This window comes from Natator depressus, chromosome 17, assembly GCF_965152275.1.
Source record: "Natator depressus isolate rNatDep1 chromosome 17, rNatDep2.hap1, whole genome shotgun sequence".
Taxonomy (NCBI): Eukaryota; Metazoa; Chordata; order Testudines; family Cheloniidae; genus Natator; species Natator depressus.
This window is the reverse complement of record NC_134250.1, coordinates 393042-410691: the sequence shown is the minus strand read 5'-3', so window position 1 is coordinate 410691 and position 17650 is coordinate 393042. Positions and strand designations below refer to the sequence as shown.

The following is a 17650-nucleotide window of genomic DNA, read 5'->3' as shown; positions in this document are numbered from 1 at the left end:
CTCTGCCCTGAGGAGCTCACAGTCTAAGTCCCAGATTTATGAATGAGTGTGTGTGTGAGAGAGAGAGACAATTCCCATGTATGTACAATTATATGCAGCTCTGCCTCCCCCGAAAGGCTTGCCATCATTTGCTAAGCCTTTTCTTGTAGGTATTGAGCAGAAGTGGGTTTTGAGAGAGGGCTCCCAGTTTTAATTTATTATTCTATCTGATCCTGCAGTTGCTCCAAAGAGAACGGTCTCTCCCCTCCTGTAACCAGTCCCCACAGTTGGCCTCTAAATGCTAAGGCTGGAGAGGGTTAGGAGTGATATGGGGGAATGCTCTTGGCGTAGGGTGAACTTCTTGGCCTCTTATTAAAACCCTTGCGAGATGGCTTGAGTCTTTTGGGAGGGTGATACTTCTCCAAACCCTGTCGTCTTAGCTGGAGGAGAATGCTGTGGTGTGGAAGTGTCTGTGGATCCAATAAGGACACATCTGCTAGCAGTGTGTGTGCTTGAGACTGGAGCTGCAGATTCCTTACTTTGCCCTAATTATGACAAATGCAGTGACTCCTGGCATCATTACTGATACCTGGAGACAGTATGCCAGGTTCTGACCCCACCTACAAACATTCCTGACCATGGCAGGGATGAGGGGCAGCTGGAGTTCCGCTCTTACTACACAGGGTAGAATAAGGGTTTAAGTTCTCTGCTCAAATGCCTCCAGCATGCCTCATGGGCATTGCACGTGTTTGTATTTCTTTGTGATGGAGACATATAGGGAGGAGGGGACTGAACTTAGTCCTGTTCTGCTTGCAGTTGTGGGCACTTAGTGCTGAAGTGGGCAGTTTCAGATTCCGATCCTTATTCCAGAACTGCACTGGCTCTGATTAATCAGTCCCTCTGTGTCATGCACAAGTCCACAATCACATGAGATGTGGCGAAGTGGCGGGGGGGGGAAGCATTGGGGAGAAATATTCCCCAGTGACTCACCAGAACTGGGGGCAGCAGAGTTTCCTCCTGAGCCTACGCTCGCTGTTACACAATGCTGCTTGTAAACTCTTCTCCGTTAGCTGCGGAGTTCTTTATATCTTAGGGTCTGATGTGGAATGAAGCAATTGCTCTGTGAGCTCATATCCTATCTGTGGCTTCCTGTCTGTCCTGGTTGGGTACAGATTTCAGAGTAGCAGCCGTGTTAGTCTGTATTCGCAAAAAGAAAAGGAGGACTTATGGCACCTCAGAGACTAACCAATTTATTTGAGCGTAAGCTTTCGTGAGCTACAGCTCACTTCATCGGATGCATAAAAGTGGAAAATGCAGTGAGGATGTTTTTATACACACAGACCATGAAAAAATGGGTGTTTATCACTTCAAAAGGTTTTCTCCTCCCACCCCACTCTCCTGCTGGTAATAGTTTATCTAAAGTGATCACTCTCCTTACAATGTGTCTGATAATCAAGGTGGGCCATTTCCAGCACAAATCCAGGGTTTAACAAGAACGTCTGAGAAACTGGGGGGGTAGGAAAAAACAAGGTGAAATAGGTTACCTTGTATAATGACGTAGCCACTCCCAGTCTCTGTTCAAGCCTAAGTTAATTGTATCCAATTTGCAAATGAATTCCAATTCAGCAGTCTCTCGCTGGAATCTGGATTTGAAGTTTTTCTGTTGTAATATCGCAACTTTCATGTCTGTAATCGCATGACCAGAGAGATTGAAGTGTTCTCCGACTGGTTTTTGAATGTTATAATTCTTGACATCTGATTTGTGTCCATTTATTCTTCTATGTAGAGACTGTCCGGTTTGACCAATGTACATGGCAGAGGGGCATTGCTTGCACATGATGGCATATATCACATTGGTAGATGTGCAGGTGAACGAGCCTCTGATAGTGTGGCTGATATTATTAGGCCCTGTGATGGTGTCCCCTGAATAGATATGTGGGCACGGTTGGCAACGGGCTTTGTTGCAAGGATAGGTTCCTGGGTTAGTGGTTCTGTTGTGTGGTATGTAGTTGCTGGTGAGTATTTGCTTCAGGTTGGGGGGCTGTCTGTAGGCAAGGACTGACCTGTCTCCCAAGATTTGTGAGAGTGATGGGTCGTCCTTCAGGATGGGTTGTAGATCCTTGATGATGCGTTGGAGAGGTTTTAGTTGGGGGCTGAAGGTGACGGCTAGTGGCGTTCTGTTATTTTCTTTGTTAGGCCTGTCCTGTAGTAGGTGACTTCTGGGTACTCTTCTGGCTCTGTCAATCTGTATCTTCACTTCAGCAGGTGGGTATTGTAGTTGTAAGAATGCTTGATAGAGATCTTGTAGGTGTTTGTCTCTGTCTGAGGGGTTGGAGCAAATGCGGTTGTATCGCAGAGCTTGGCTGTAGACAATGGACTGTGTGGCGTGGTCTGGGTGAAAGCTGGAGGCAAGTTTGCGGATGACACTAAACTGGGAGGAGTGGTAGATACGCTGGAGGGTAGGGATAGGATACAGAGGGACCTAGACAAATTGGAGGATTGAGCCAAAAGAAATCTGATGAGGTTCAACAAGGACAAGTGCAGAGTCCTGCACTTGGGACGGAAGAATCCAATGCACTGCTACAGACTAGGGACCGAATGGCTCGGCAGCAGTTCTGCAGAGAAGGACCTAGGGGTTACAGTGGATGAGAAGCTGGATATGAGTCAACAGCGTGCCCTTGTTGCCAAGAAGGCCAATGGCATTTTGGGCTGTATAAGTAGGGGCATTGCCAGCAGATCGAGGGACGTGATCGTTCCCCTCTATTCAACATTGGTGAGGCCTCATCTGGAGTACTGTGTCCAGTTTTGGGCCCCACACTACAAGAAGGATGTGGAGAAATTGGAGAGAGTCCAGCGAAGGGCAACAAAAATGATTAGGGGTCTGGAACACATGACTTATGAGGAGAGGCTGAGGGAACTGGGATTGTTTAGACTGTAGAAGAGAAGAATGAGGGGGGATTTGATAGCTGCTTTCAGCTACCTGAGAGGTGGATCCAAAAGGGTGGATCTAGACTCTTCTCGGTGATAGCAGATGACAGGACAAGGAGTAATGGTCTCAAGTTGCAGTGGGGGAGATTTAGGTTGGATATTAGGAAAAACTTTTTCACTAGGAAGGTGGTGAAACACTGGAATGCGTTACCTAGGGAGGTGGTGGAATCCCCTTCCTTAGAAGTTTTTAAGGTCAGGCTTGACAAAGCCCTGGCTGGGATGATTAGTTGGGGATGGGGATTGGTGCTGCTCTGGGCAGGGGGTTGGACTAGATAACCTCCAGAGGTCCCTTCCAACTCTGATATTCTATGATTCTGTGTAGGTAGGAATAGCGGTCAGTAGGTTTCCGGTATAGGGTGGTGTTTATGTGACCATTGCTTATTAGCGCCGTAGTGTCCAGTAATTAGATAGGCTATTACCAGCAGGAGAGTGGGGTGGGAGGAGAAAACCTTTTGAAGTGATAAACACCCATTTTTTCATGGTCTGTGTGTATAAAAACATCCTCACTGCATTTTCCACTTTTATGCATCCGATGAAGTGAGCTGTAGCTCAGGAAAGCTTATGCTCAAATAAATTGGTTAGTCTCTAAGGTGCCACAAGTACTCCTTTTCTTTCTGGTGGGTATAGTAGGTTTCTGGGGTTTCTGCTGCTAATCTTTTTGCTTTTCCATATTTGCTCTCTTGTTGCTGCTGCTTTGTTGCTTTGCTGATGCAGTGATGGATACAGGTAAGCTGGGTGTTTTTTAGCACATTTCTAACATTCCCTTCCTTCCTGTATTTCAGTGATGCGTGGCTGCACGGTGTGTCTAACAAACATGTAGATACAGTGCTGTTAAGTGTTTCTTTGGGGGACCCTGCAGTAACAGCACTGAGGGTCCAGACTCCCGTGAGTGACTGCTGACCACTGGCTGTTAAAACTCTTCCTTTCTCCAAACCCATCCCTGATCCTAGTCTGTGCGTGGCTAACAAACAGTGATAGGTAGGGAGGAAATTACCAGTCTCTGCTGATTACTCTTCTGACAGTTAGCCCTTAGTGAGAAGATACCCTTGGGCCCTTCCCTTGCTAGGAATCCTACTTCCTCCCCTGCTCCTCCCACCTTCCTCTCCCTCAGCAAAACAAGCCCCCTCCCTAAGCACGCAGCAGGCAGCTAGCTTTTTCATTCTGGCCTGTCTTCCAAAAAACATGATTACCTTCCCACACTGGGTCCTCCCTGCCCTGATGACTTCCCCTACTAGTTCTTAGCACGAGGGCAGAATTGGAAACCAGCAGCAGAGGGAGGCATAGCTAGAACCCCAGGGCAAGGGAGGGGAGAAGATTCCTAGCTGGAGGTTAACAGGCAGGGGAAGACTTACTCCTCCTCAGAGCAGGGTCAGCAGACTCTTAGCAGTCAGAAGCCTCTCTGCACTCTGCTGGATATAGTGCCACTCTTTGGCCACTGCTCTATCCTGTAAATTAGCCAGTTTCCAGGTACCATCCTCCTGGGAACTAGCTACTGTTAGTTGTTACTGCTTCTTGGAAATTATGAAAAATATCATCCTGGCTAGAGTGGACAAGTGTGGCATATCCATTGTAACACACTTTTTTTTGCCTGCTGGGCTACTGTTGATCTGGGACTCTGAGCAGTAAATAGGACAACACCATCATCCCCTTAGTCTGAGGCTAGCAATGACTGTCCTTAGTGGATAAAATGACCAGTCGTTATGAAACGGGATCTGCTGCTGTTTTCTGTTACTGCTGAGTCCCATTGGGGTACTTTGACATGTCGTCTCTTTTCTCTGCAGTGAGTCTCTATACCTCCGTTTTTGGGGTGTTGCAGCTGCTCTGCTTGATGACTGCCCCCATGATTGGATACATCATGGACTGGAAGCTGAAGGAGTGTGATGATGGTTCAAAAGAGGCTGACGAGAGTGATGTTAATCAGTAGGTTGCACATATTGCAGGGTCCAATCTGATATCTTTAATTGACCCAATTAAACTAAACAGATCTAATTCTGTTGTAAACTGATGAATATGAGTCCATATAGGGATTTGCACCAATTAAACTAAACTGATTTGCCATAAATTATTTTAGTTAAATGATGCAACTTCTGTTTGTAGATGAGGCTGGAGTCTCGGGTACAGGCCAAGACTCAGGTGTGCCAATGTGGGGATTTTGGTTTCTTGTATCCTCTAACTTCTCAGGTTCCTAGTTGAGAGTTCTAGTTGCTGCTGCACTGCCTGTGTGATATATTCCTTGCTTTCCCTCCAGAGATGGTAAAAAAAGGAAAAAACGTGATCGCCAGATTCAGAAGATTTCCAATGCCACAAGAGCTTTTGTGTTCACCAACATACTACTAGTTGGATTTGGAATTACCTGTCTCATTCCTAACCTGCCTTTGCAGGTGGGTATTTCAGAAAAGGAGTTTTGTACTGGAGGATTCCTAGCATAGGCGCCGACTCTGTGGGTGCTTCAGGGCTGGAGTACCCATGGAGAAAAATTAGTGAGTGCTTAGCACCCACTGGCAGCCAAGCTCCTCTGTCTCCCCCACCGCCAGCCCTCCCAGTGTCTCCTGCCCACCACGATCAGCTGTTTTTGCAGCGAGCAGGTCGGCTGGGGTGGGGGGGAGAGCGGGGTCAGGACACATGAGGGGGAGGGGAAGAGGTGGAGTAGGGGCTTGGGGGAAGGGGTGGAGTCGGGGTGAGGCCTGGGGTGGAGGGAGGGTAGAGGGGAAGTCAGTGCCTATGGTTCCTGGGCTAAATGTGCAATGAAACAATAGGGACAGGCTAAGACAAACTGGGTCCCCCTTGGCTCTGCGGCCAGACTCCCCATGCCATGGCTACACTATGGCTCTACCGCTATGTGGTGGGTTGGTTGGCTCTTCCAGTAGAGCCATGATGCAGCAGTGGCCACCACATTCAAAAATCCTGAGTCAGACTCAAAAACTAGAAGGCAAATAAACAGACCCCCAGTGTTTACTACTTGTAACTCTGTTTTAAACCAGTCTACTAGCTTTTCTTACTAACCACAAAAACTAGAAAGTTACTTTTATATTTAAATGAAATTTGAGACTCTCCATAATCATCTGAGTCCAGAAGCTGGAGCTTTAGGAAAACTCATGACTAAAATCACTATAGTTGGCAACACTGGGGAGGGGGTTGGTAATGGCAGAGATGCATCTCCAAGCAGAGTCCTCTGCTGGGCTAGTCTTGACAGGGTCCCCCAGAGCAGTGAGATTCAGAGATAATCCAGTTAAAGGTATTGGGGCAGCTAGTACCTTTTAGAGCTGTTGCTTTAGGTGCTCTGCAGGCTCAGGCAGATGTCACTGAGTTGGTCTGTACTGTGTTCACGTTTTCAGGCCTTTGTAGTCCTCATACTTGCAAATAAACACACACTTTCATGTAAAATAAATAAATAAACCCTGAGATTTAGGCCTAGAGCACCAACTCTTGTCAGTAGTGCCTTTTATTAATCCAAGTCTGAGCTACAGATAAGCAGGAGGTTCCTGGAAAATCTGTAAAGCAGAACAGTATGATACCTGCACAGACTCCACAGTTCAAGTCGTGGGCCAAATGTTGTCCTCAGTTACACCCTTTAGTGTCAGTGGGGTTATACATATGTAAATGTTTGGCCTGTGGTATGCACCTGGAAGAGGCATGAGACATCAGGAGACAGGACTTTGATGACCTCTCGAGTTTCCATCCAACCCTACGTTTCTATAGCACAAAATGCACTGGGAGGATGCCAGCTGCTCCTCTCCTCACCTCCCCCCGCACACACTGAATGCTTTTTTATTTTTCTCTCAAAGCTGTTAGAGAGGATCAAGCTGGAAGTGAGTGAATAAAGCTAAGGAGAGAGCAAGCATGCAGATCTGTCTGCTCTGTTGAAATTTGGCATTTCCAGTAATGGAAGAACCTGAACCATTGTAAAACCCGAGGATACACTTTCAGAACAGCAACCTCCCTTCTGCAGACAGACTGAAGTGTAGGATATACTCATTGGCAGAAAGGGGAACTGTAACTGGGAACAAATTCCAGGCAGAGTTAGGAACTTGGGGTGAAAGCATTCTAGGGTACAAACATGATAATGTTAACAGAAGATTAGGGCGTGGTGTCCTGTTTCTTAGTGTTGGGGAGAGGGTACTGACTTGTTGGACCACAGTTCTGACTAAAGAGAAGAGGAAGAAAGATCTTAATTGTAAGTGGCATTCAGCCATGAGGAGTACCAGAAGGCTGATCTAAAGCCCATTGAAGTAGATAGGATCAGGCCATGTTAGCTAGCTAGATCCGAGAGTGTAATCCATATGCTTCTATTATATGGAACCTTTAAACCAGATTGCTCTTCTGCTGCAATTGTCAACATCTCAGCTGACATGTAACAATTTTCAAGAGAAAAAGATAAGTCAGGTTCAGAAAGCACAATGTGCCATCATCTCAGACAAACTGTCTGTCTCTCCTTGCGCTGACCCTAGTGTGTGAGGGAGCTTCGTTTCTGGAGCTGCTTAGGCCTATCCAGGAACTGGAGGAGCAGCAGGTGCAGAGGTGGAGTGGTGGTTTTGGACTGCTGTTCAGCATTTTTTTCTGCTTCTTTCAGATCCTTTCCTTCATTTTGCACACAATTGTGAGAGGATTCATCCACTCAGCAGTGGGAGGCCTCTATGCAGCTGTGTAAGTCTAACCTTGCTCATATACAGCACATGACTGGCCTGAGGGTTTGCTTACTCAAAGAGCCAGGGTGGAAGGGACACATGATGGTGAGATCCTGCTGTCAGAGGGAACAACCGAATCCACTTACGGCTTACTCTGGGTCACCATAGGACTTGGCAGCAGGACTGCCGTGTCCATTACTTTCCTTGCTTGTGCCTAATGCTGACCTGTAGTTACTTACTGCAGTGAAACAAGCACAGATATGCTTAATGTGGACCTCAGGTGCAATTCGTCCTAAACTGGCTTCACCATCATATGGGTTAAAAAGCTTGAAAACTTTAGCTAACTCGCCCTAATTATGAGTAGATACAGGTACATGTCTTGATGAAATATTGGTCAGGGCACTCTGACTTCTGGAGCACATAGCTCCGGTCTCAGAGCAGACTAGCTGTTTCTAGACATTTATCAGCTTGTCAGAGCATTGCTCAAAATAAACACATAGTTAATGAGGCCTACACACCTTTACCCAGTAGTGTGGATCATCCATTCTGTATCCAACATATACAAGTTCTCAATATATATACATCAGTGTTCTCTTCCAAAACTAAAAAAAACTTATGTAACAATGGGAAGATCCATTTCCTCTGACCTGAACTCTTGGACTGAAAGACAAAAAGATCAATAACTTTTGCTATAGATAGGGTTGTTTTTTTTTTTTTTTTTTTTTTTTTAAAACCTAACTGCCTGGACTCAAAAATCCATTAGTAAATCTATCTGGGGCTTTGCTTGCAGAGGTCTTCCTCTTTAAGTTCCATGGTAGCTTTTAACAAAGATGTGGAGTCCTCTGCTGTGTTCATACCTGTCAGTGTAGATAGCAGTCCACTTGTCCATTGCAACTTCTGAAACGTCCTGGTTTAAACGGTTTTCTCTCAAACCTGATTTTAAAAAAAAAAAGATGTTGAAGTTTTGTCCAACCCCACCTCTTTTTCTAAGAGTCAAATTAAAAAATTGCACAACCGTGGAAAAACAAAGACATTAACCTGTCCCAAGACTTGCTTTTCGTAAGTAATTTCTACTACTCAACAACTTTCCAATCAACAATATAGTTGAATTTGACAGAGGATCAGACTTTGTTTCTAAATAAGAAAACATATCTGGCACATACTAACCTGTTGTACAGGGTTTTGGTGATTTCCAGAGTGAGTTAGTTGTGCCCAGATGAGCTGTGGGAATGAAACTGATGGCCCAGCCCCAGATGTTGGCTCAGATGGATGTACAATTTGAAGAAGCCCCTACGAAAACCTATTGTTTTCACCCTTTTTTTTGTTTTCTTTGCGTACTGAGAAGAGCTCCAAACTGGCCTGTGCTGATGATGGCACTATGTTTAATCTGCAATTTTGTGTGTTTAAAAAAAAACAAACAAACAAAAAAACCCCAACCCTATATTCGAAAATTCAGGTGGAGAATAATCCAGAGAAGAGACACTTGGACCCTGAATTGCACTGCCTTAAATGCCAATCTTAATACACATAATATTCAAACACAAGGAGACATTCCTGAGTTCTGTACAGCTGAGCTGTGAGCTGGGAACGTGCTGCTGGGAGAGATGCCCAGTCTGGTCCCCTGAGTAGCACAAAAGATTCAAGGTGGTGTGTGGTAATTATGTTGCTTTCTACGTTGACAGATACCCCTCAACGCAGTTTGGCAGCTTGACGGGACTGCAGTCTTTGGTCAGTGCCCTCTTTGCTCTTCTGCAGCAGCCCTTGTTCCTGGCAATGATGGGACCATTGAAAGGAGACCCTCTTTGGGTAAGAGAGGGAAGAGTAAATATAGTCTGCCCCAAACTTAGCATGAGGGGTTGGTGGTGGGGTCCAGTTTCATTTTGTTGAAAAGGAATCCCTTCCCCACAAATCAACCAAAATGAAAGGGATTCTACGCACAGACCTATGGTCGTCAAGTACACTGCTCTCCTCAGACTGTGACCAATAACTGCTCTCGAGGAAGGCAACTTGCCCACCCAAGCGCAATGCTGTTTATTTCTGGGGTATGTTTTTTTTTAATAGTCCTTCCTAATTAATGCCTGCACAGACCAGACTGTCTTATTAAACTTCTCTTAACTCACATTACCTTTAATAAGATGTGTGGTTAAAGTTAATGAGCCCTGTGTTAAATCGAGCCATAGTTTTGGCTGATGCCCTGTGCCTGGGCATTCCAGGATAGATGATTCTTTATACAAGTAGCAGTGAGAGTGCTGGAATCTGACCAGTGATTATATGGGAAATGGGGATGAGGAGAACCCTGTTCACACTTCCAGCAGCATGAGACTGGTGTGGATTGCTGACCCAGGTCTGAAACCTGGTTGTAGAGTCATAGGGCTCATGTTCTCCTTGAGAGGTCAGGAGTAAGCATCCATAAAAATGAGGAATCAGATGTCTTTCCTTTGGGAGTGCTGGCAGTGATGCTGGGCCCCTCTAGGAGATGTTCCTTTACTGTGCAGATGGAGGTATTCAGAGGCTATTCAGCAGCTCTCAAATGTGTTAGGAATTCTGTATGTTCTTGGACCTGTCCGTTTTTGTCTTTGTCTGCCCTAAATGCCTTCAAGAAGACAGGCTGGATTTTTTTTCTTTCTAGAAGCTCATTATTTATACAGTGAAACACCACAACCACCAGTATAAATGGAAAGGATCTAAGGAGGGGAAGGGAAGGGAAGCTGCAGCATTAATTTCTGTTGCCAGTTCATGTGCAGTAGGTGTAGTGAGATCGTTTTTCAGGTGGGAGTCTCTCTCTCTCTCCCCTTGACAGTGAATGCAGCAGAACTACTCAGCAGTGAGCTGCAAGCCTCAGGATTCCCAGTGAGCACTGTGTTTTGGTTGCTGCTTGCACTAATCTTAAATTGTGAAGGTCAGGTATCTGTCTGGGATGGGGGCTATGTGGGGTTTCTCGCTCCAACCCTGCCTCAGGCAACTTGCTTAAAGCCCTGAAACAGAGCCGCTTAGAGGGGGCAAGGTTAGATTGCATCAGAAGGATTACATGGCTCTGTTGGAGGTGCAGGAGGAAGAGGAAGCCTGCAAGCAGTCTCATGAGTGAGTGGAGTCAAGCTAGACAGGAAGAAGCTTAATTCCTGGGTATGATAGCCAGCTCTTAGGAAAGCCACCAGTACAGATGCTGTGTGTACTCCCACTAGTACTTAGCTCAACTGCAGGGCCAGCAGTGTTGGCATTGAACAGCCCCAATCCCCTTCTCCTTCCCATGAGCATAAGAGATTGAGAAAATGTCAGTGCTATAGACTGGCTGAAGTCTGTAATAGGGCAAGGCAGAGCAGTCACAGCCATGGCTTTCTGTATAGCAAAGAAATTCTTCAAACACGGCACTGACTGACCTGCTTTTGCAGCATTTACTAGCAGAATCTGCATAGAGAGCTATGGGCAACGTTGTATAACTAAAATCCCCCTGTAGGCTGTTGCAGATGTATTGAGCAGGGCATCTCTCACGTCCAGCATGGGTGGGTGAAATAATGAGGCCCTGGGGCTGGCTTTTAGGTGTGTGTCACTGGATTGTCTCTTTCCTACCTATCTAATGCTGCTTGTCTCTGTCCTTGTAGGTGAATGTGGGGCTTCTTGGAGTGAGTATGCTGGGCTTCTGCCTGCCGGTCTATCTGATCTGCTATAAACGCAGGCTAGAAAGAGAGAAACAGCAGAGAAGTGACGATGCCAAACTCTTCCTCAAAATCAATGGCACTCCCAACGAGGAAGCCTTTGTTTAAGCCAGTGCTTCAAACACTGCCTCCTCTTCACGAGTTCCCCTACCACTTCAATGGGTCTACCTCTGGCCCAAGTCATGATCCTTCTCTCCATGCTCTGCCAGCTTCACACAGCATGATCAGCTGCCTTAGAGTGAAGACGGAGTATGTTTCTAAGACATATATGCCAGGAGGAGGCCTCCCTCTTCTTCTTTCCTTTTCTAAAAGCTACACAGATCACAAATTGAATGAGCTGAAGCCTGCCCTTACTGGCACTGTCTTGGCTGCAGGAGAATGACATTTTACTCACCATTACCAAGCTTGGCTACAGAACTGTAGTCCCTTGCTTGAAAACCCTGTGCTGTGAACACTGGAAAGGGGAATTCGTGCTGTGTCTTGCAGAAGTAGATTTTCAGTTCATTGCTAAACACTAATCTCTGATGCTGAAACTTTTTCTCCATATAATGTAAAGAGATGGTTAGTGAGCAATGGATTCTGCCACATGTGCCAAAATGAAGGGTCCAGTTGACTGCTTTTCCCCCTCACCACCCTCCAGCAGCCTGGGAGTCCTCTACCCCAGCCTGTAAGCTTTGTCTACATGGTAAGATGTCTGCTGTCTTGAACCATTCAGCTGGAAATTGGACCTTGTCTGAAGTGCTTTAGGAAGTGTTGCCTTTCTTCTTCTTCTCCTCTCCTTGCAGTGGCCCTAGGAGAGGAGCAGCAGCTGGTAGTTTGGAGATAATCTTTGATTAGAGCTGAAAGGCTTTTTCAAAACTGGGTTCTATGGTGCAGAACAACTTTCTGTTTCTAGGTGCTGGTTTTGTTGATTTGTCTTACTGTTGAAAAGAACCAACAGTGCAGAACTGGACTTGCATGTAGTAACTGGATCCTGTGACCACATGGAAGATTGACATGGTTAGACAATTTCACTAAGTCTCAGCAGGACCTCACAGCAGTAGCCTCTTAACCTCCTGTGCTCAGATAACAGCTCCCTTTGAGAGAATCCAATACTCTGAACTGCTGAACACCAACTTACCTGTAGCTGACCAAAAGCTTCTGGTTGGCAGTGCAAGAGGAGCCTCCTAGGATGTCTGTGCTCTTTCTGGACAGGACAGATAGAGATCACTGACTGTGTGGTTGGGTAGACTTCACAGAAAAATAAGTGGACTTGGGGGTACCCGAGGAGGTCTCCGCTCAGACATGGAGGGGAATACAAAGGGAATTCTTGGCCTGCTTATCTCTTCTAGCCATGCCTTTCCTGGGCCTTGTCTACACTGGACTCTGTTTTTCCATAACCTTCCTGCTATTGCTATCAGTGACTCAGCTGTACAGTGGGAGCACTAGTGAACACAGGCAGCCTGTGTTCCATCTCGACCTGCTCTGAACTGGGTTACACAACCCTGGGTAAACCCTGGCCAGTGGGTGGTATGCTTAATACTCCTATTGGCTGGACTGAGCTGAGCTGGTACTTGTGATAGTGGGGAGATTATGGAAAACCCTGAGTCTGGTGTTCTATAGCAAATGCAGTAGTGGTGCTTTCTCAGTCTTACAGTATCTCCAATGCCGGGCACAGGGGAGAGTTTCTTGAACGTCCCCTCTAAACCAGGCAGGAAGAGTACAAGACTCTGCTGTCACTGTCCAGTAACTCCAAACTGGGATTAAGAGACAATGGTGCATCTGAATGCTCTGTCGGAAGTGACCTTGGATCTGGGGGGGAAGAGGGGGAGTTTGTCAGAATGGAAAGCTAACAGCTTTGCTATACAGGATTAAAACATTCAGGTGAGCAGACTACCCGAACCCTTTCCATTTAAAGAGTAAGCTCTGCAGGTATTTTGAATGGCACCATGGAAAAGAATCACTTTGTTAGAATCCTTAACAGACTCATCAGGTTAGTTAGGTTGCCAGTGCATAATGATTGAGCAGTGGCGCCCTCTGGTGTTAATGTATTGTAAAATCCCATACGCTATTTACAAAACAATGACAAAACATTTATTTCAGATCTGCTTGCCTGTTTTGAATAGATTCCTGCCACTTAACGAGTATATTTTAAACACTTGTGGGTTTTTACATGTTGCCTTCATCAGTTGTCACACTTCAAAAGCAACCATGTCTTATGCTCTAATACTGCATCAATGCAAAAGTACTTTATTCTATTCTGGTGGCTTCTTACAAGTTTGAGGAGCTTTGGAGATGTGTTACTGCCCTTTTCAGCTTTTTTTTTTTTTTTTTTTTCTTGTGTCAAGCAACAATTAGGGAGCACAGCTCAACTTGGCAATTTAGGTCTTAAACAGTAGAGAGAATTTGCATATGTGCTTGGAAGACATACCAGCAATAATTTAATTTCCTTGTAATGAGAGTATTTCTGGATGGTTTTCTGTAGATTTCTGCATCCTGTACTGCCAAGTGTTGCTACACCTAAATGCTCTGATATTGCACACCTGCTCACTCCAGGACTGTTTACTCAACAAGGAAAGATCAGCTCACATATTGCATCAGATTTTTAGTAAAATCTTTGAGTTGGAATTGTGGCATGAACTGCAGTCAGCTCATCCCATCAGCTTTGGAGAATAATGTGGTAAAGACAGAGACCTAATTTTCAAAAGTGACTACTGATTTTAGATGCCCAATATGAGAGAGTTTAAAGGGGCCCAATTTTCAGAAAGTGTTGAACGCCCACCCTCCCTAAAGCAGGCCCCTTTAAACTGTCTCTGAGCATCCAGTTAGTGGGTGCTTTTGAAAATTGCAGCCAGAATCCTTAGTTCCACGCCTTACAAATGCAGACAGTCTGAGAATCGCAGCCTGCCAGCTGCATGACCTTACTGCATGGAAACCTTAACAGGGGTCTCAAATTCATTAGAGGAGAGCCCAAGATTCCATGTTTAATCATGGTAAGGGGACTAGGATATAAATTCAGGGGGGCGTATTCCTCTTGATCCACAGCAGAGACCACACTGATGTTTCTGGGAGGCTTACACGGAAATCAGGACAATACAGCCTTTATGGAGTAACTAAACATTTATTCTTGCATTTACATCCCCACTGCAATGACTAATTCCCTCCTGTGGAGGGCTTCTCTCCAACCCTATTCCATTTGCTGAAATGATCAGCAATGCAATCATTAACATACAGTATGTTGACATTGATGTGTGATCTCTAGGCTTTAGAACTGATACCCTATTCACTTGAATAGAAGGCAGAGGAATTCTGCACTCATTTAGGCTAGAAACATCATTTACCAAAAAATTAAACTGAGATTGTGGGGAATCTAGTTACGGTGCTCTCATGAATTAAAGTTACCTGGACCAGATCTGGCCACAACTGTTTTTGATACCCTAGCTTTATAAGATGCTTTTAAAATATTTAATATTGTAAAGGGCTCAGATACCATGGTGATGAGTGTGGTATAAATGCTGAGAAACAAGAGACTTTCATGTCTATATGTAAAGGTCTAACAGGACAACCAAAATACTCTCATCCCTACAGTGGTGAATATGGTCCTTACCTGTGTATCATGGAACTGTATTCTGCTAGGACGCTCATACTTAACATGTCTTGCTATCCTAAATTAAGCTGCCCATGAACATGTTTCCTTAACAGCAGAGTGAGTTTAATGAGGTATTTGTCCTCAGTCTGTCCGGCAGCATGATCCAGAGAAGAAACCCTAATACACGTGCACAGCCCCTTTAAATGCATTAATGTTGAAATTCTGGGCAAATGAGTTGCATTAATTTCATAATCTCCAATTGCTAGAAAAAAAAACTGTTTTCTAGCGTTCAGATGCTTTCTGTGTATCACTCACAACTCCATGCACTTCCAATCCAAAAAGACACAGCTCATCTCATCAGTGTATGTCCCCTGAATGTCTGAAAACAGAAAACTGGACACCACCCTGGTCTGCAAATGCTTGTTGCTATGATGTGGATGTGTCTCCAAGTCTGTGTTTAAGTGGTGCCTGTATAGAAGGTGTGCATGCATTTTGGGGTGACTCCTGGCATTGATAGGGGTACTTTTTTGGATATGATTGGTCTTTTTATTTAGGATTCTGAAAATCAAAAGCTGTATTGAAAACCAGGCTTTAATGTATAACTGATTGGCCGGTGGATATTTGCAGAAAACAAAGGCAAACTTTGCTGAGAGTTTCATTCTGACCTAAACACTTTTGCAGTAATTAATATAACAGCCCCTAACATAGTGAGAGTGGCCTCTACTCCACAGGTCTTCTAGAGGAAAACTGCAAAATAATCAGATTATAATTAAAACATCACTAAAGTATGGGTAAAGTAGAAAGCTTCCATTTTGACAAGCTGACTAGTTTAGGAGACAAAATACAGAGACAAACATTGGAATGCAGGACAAAGCAGATACTTACAATATTTTTGTAGCTACACCTTTCAGTGATACTTTCCTGGCTGCCTGTATCCACATGGAATATGTATTCCAATCTAGAAGTTTAGAGGAGTTGTTATGAATTTATTAATCTACATCACTAGATAAGTGCTTCTGCTGGGAAGTGGCAGTAAAACAGCACCTTTCAATTAAAACTTCACAACATTCACTTCTGTGGAACTAACTGAAACAGTGACTGCTTTTTTAGATACATATTCTTATCTACCCCATTTCTGTGCTCACTTCAACACCCACTGTCCTGCACTGTACCCAGTCCTTTTCTTTCTGTTGTCCTCTTTTTTTTCACATTCTTGGAACAACTTCCCATGTGCCAAGCAAACCTCCCTTTACTTCCTCTAAACCCATTTCTTCTCTTCACCCTTGAAGCATTAATCCCCTCCCAGTGCTGTGTGCATTCCTCTTATGCCTTTTGTATTTGTCTGAGTTATACTGTATGTTCCTTGGGGCAGGGTCTGTGTCATCTTATGTGTTTGTAAAGTGATGTGTATTCTTACAGTAATCTAAATAATAAATATGGTATTAAACTAATCAGTATAGTCTTTTTGAGGCTGAGCATCGTAAAGGTACCGCCTTGATCTCTTGGGGGAGAGGGGCAGGAGATGTAAGCATAGATATTACACAACACCTTCTGCCAAATGGCTTGTACTGCAGTTTAACCAAAGAGGCACTTGCCCATCCTGTCTTTCAAGCTAATGAAAAAATGCCAGACTTCAAATAAAATTAAGGTCAAAACCATTGAGGTCAGAATTAGGACACCCCCCCCCCACCTCCGAGAAACATGAGCGGATCTTGTTTAGCAATAATTTTGTCAAGTTTGCATCAGACCCAGCATGGTGCTGTTGGGTGCATTGCTGCTCAAGGTACCATTTTTCAGATCAGACATAGACTTGGTCCTGACCTCCATGTAAGTGAGATGACAACTTTTGCAAGAGTATGCATTGTTAACCCCAGTACTTTTTGCAAAATTCTAGCTCTGGCAATTCTTTCTGTCTGTAGTCCCCTATGCTGAAATAGGGTACAGGTTAAATACAAGACAATTGGGGGTGTATATGTGTGTTCTCTCATTGAATGCCAAATCCTTATTGGGACTTCTTGAAGGAAATGGGAAATGTAGTTCACACCTTTACTGCTATATGTTCTTAAAAATAAGTATTTGGGTACTTTTTATTTAAAATCAAAATAAACTTACTATGTGGGACAATTTTCTGTGTAGCTGACTTAACAGAGCCCTGTACTTTAGAAGGCTGGTACCTTCATAAATAAAAAGTGCATGCATTTTTTTTTTAAATTTAACATAATAAATGTGGCTTCTATAGAAGATATTCTAAATCATAGCTTTATTTCACTGGGCCTGGCTGCAGGATGGGGTCATGGTTTTGGCATAAACAGATGGACTTTGAGAATAGTTACTGATAGCCAGTTACATGCCCTAGCTTGCAGTCTTTTTAGCACAACAACGCTTTCTTACTTTAGTGAGAAGACTGGGATTGGGTTCAAAACTAGAATAATCTGAGGGATGTGTAAGTATCTACACTTTTTTTTAAAATGGGATCCTTGCCCTTCTACCATTTGTGATTGTGTCATATAGAAGGTTGCTGTTGTCAAGATAATTCCTGAGCTAATGGCTGAGTGTTGGGTTAAAGTGTTGTGTGCTAGGTTTGGAGGATGTGAGGATATCTCACGCAGACTAATCTGCAGCAATATCTCTTGAGTTTGTAGGAACTCAAGTCTCAACTGCCAAGTAGTAGAATCCATCTGGGCTTTAGTGTGGCCAGAACTTTGTTTGTCTCACCCCATGCTCTGACTTTGCTCTAGTACTGCTTTCCCCAAGTTCTTGTAACAAAGGATTTCTTAGCACTGCTTCGATCCCAGCTTTAACTACCAAAATCTCCACACATACAAAAGCCTCAGGTA

The 17650-nt window shown here is 44.5% G+C and overlaps 1 protein-coding gene and 1 long non-coding RNA gene across 3 annotated transcripts in view; one reads left to right on the top strand and one right to left on the bottom strand.

Annotated features, from left to right (window-relative positions):
- The window catches only part of SLC43A2 (solute carrier family 43 member 2), a 54501-nt gene extending 37547 nt beyond the window's left edge, over nt 1-16954 (top strand). For both annotated transcript variants that reach the window (XM_074974422.1, XM_074974423.1), the window contains exons 10-14: nt 4749-4887; nt 5216-5348; nt 7538-7611; nt 9275-9398; nt 11192-16954. In XM_074974422.1, coding sequence (XP_074830523.1) covers nt 4749-4887; nt 5216-5348; nt 7538-7611; nt 9275-9398; nt 11192-11353 — 632 coding nt within the window. In that variant the 3' untranslated portion in view covers nt 11354-16954. The remainder of the gene's footprint in view (nt 1-4748; nt 4888-5215; nt 5349-7537; nt 7612-9274; nt 9399-11191) is intronic.
- Nucleotides 1-17650, bottom strand: part of LOC142000272 (uncharacterized) — a 39367-nt gene that overhangs the window by 3819 nt on the left and 17898 nt on the right. The window contains exon 3 of the long non-coding RNA XR_012642205.1: nt 8450-8525. This is a non-coding gene — a long non-coding RNA (uncharacterized LOC142000272). The remainder of the gene's footprint in view (nt 1-8449; nt 8526-17650) is intronic.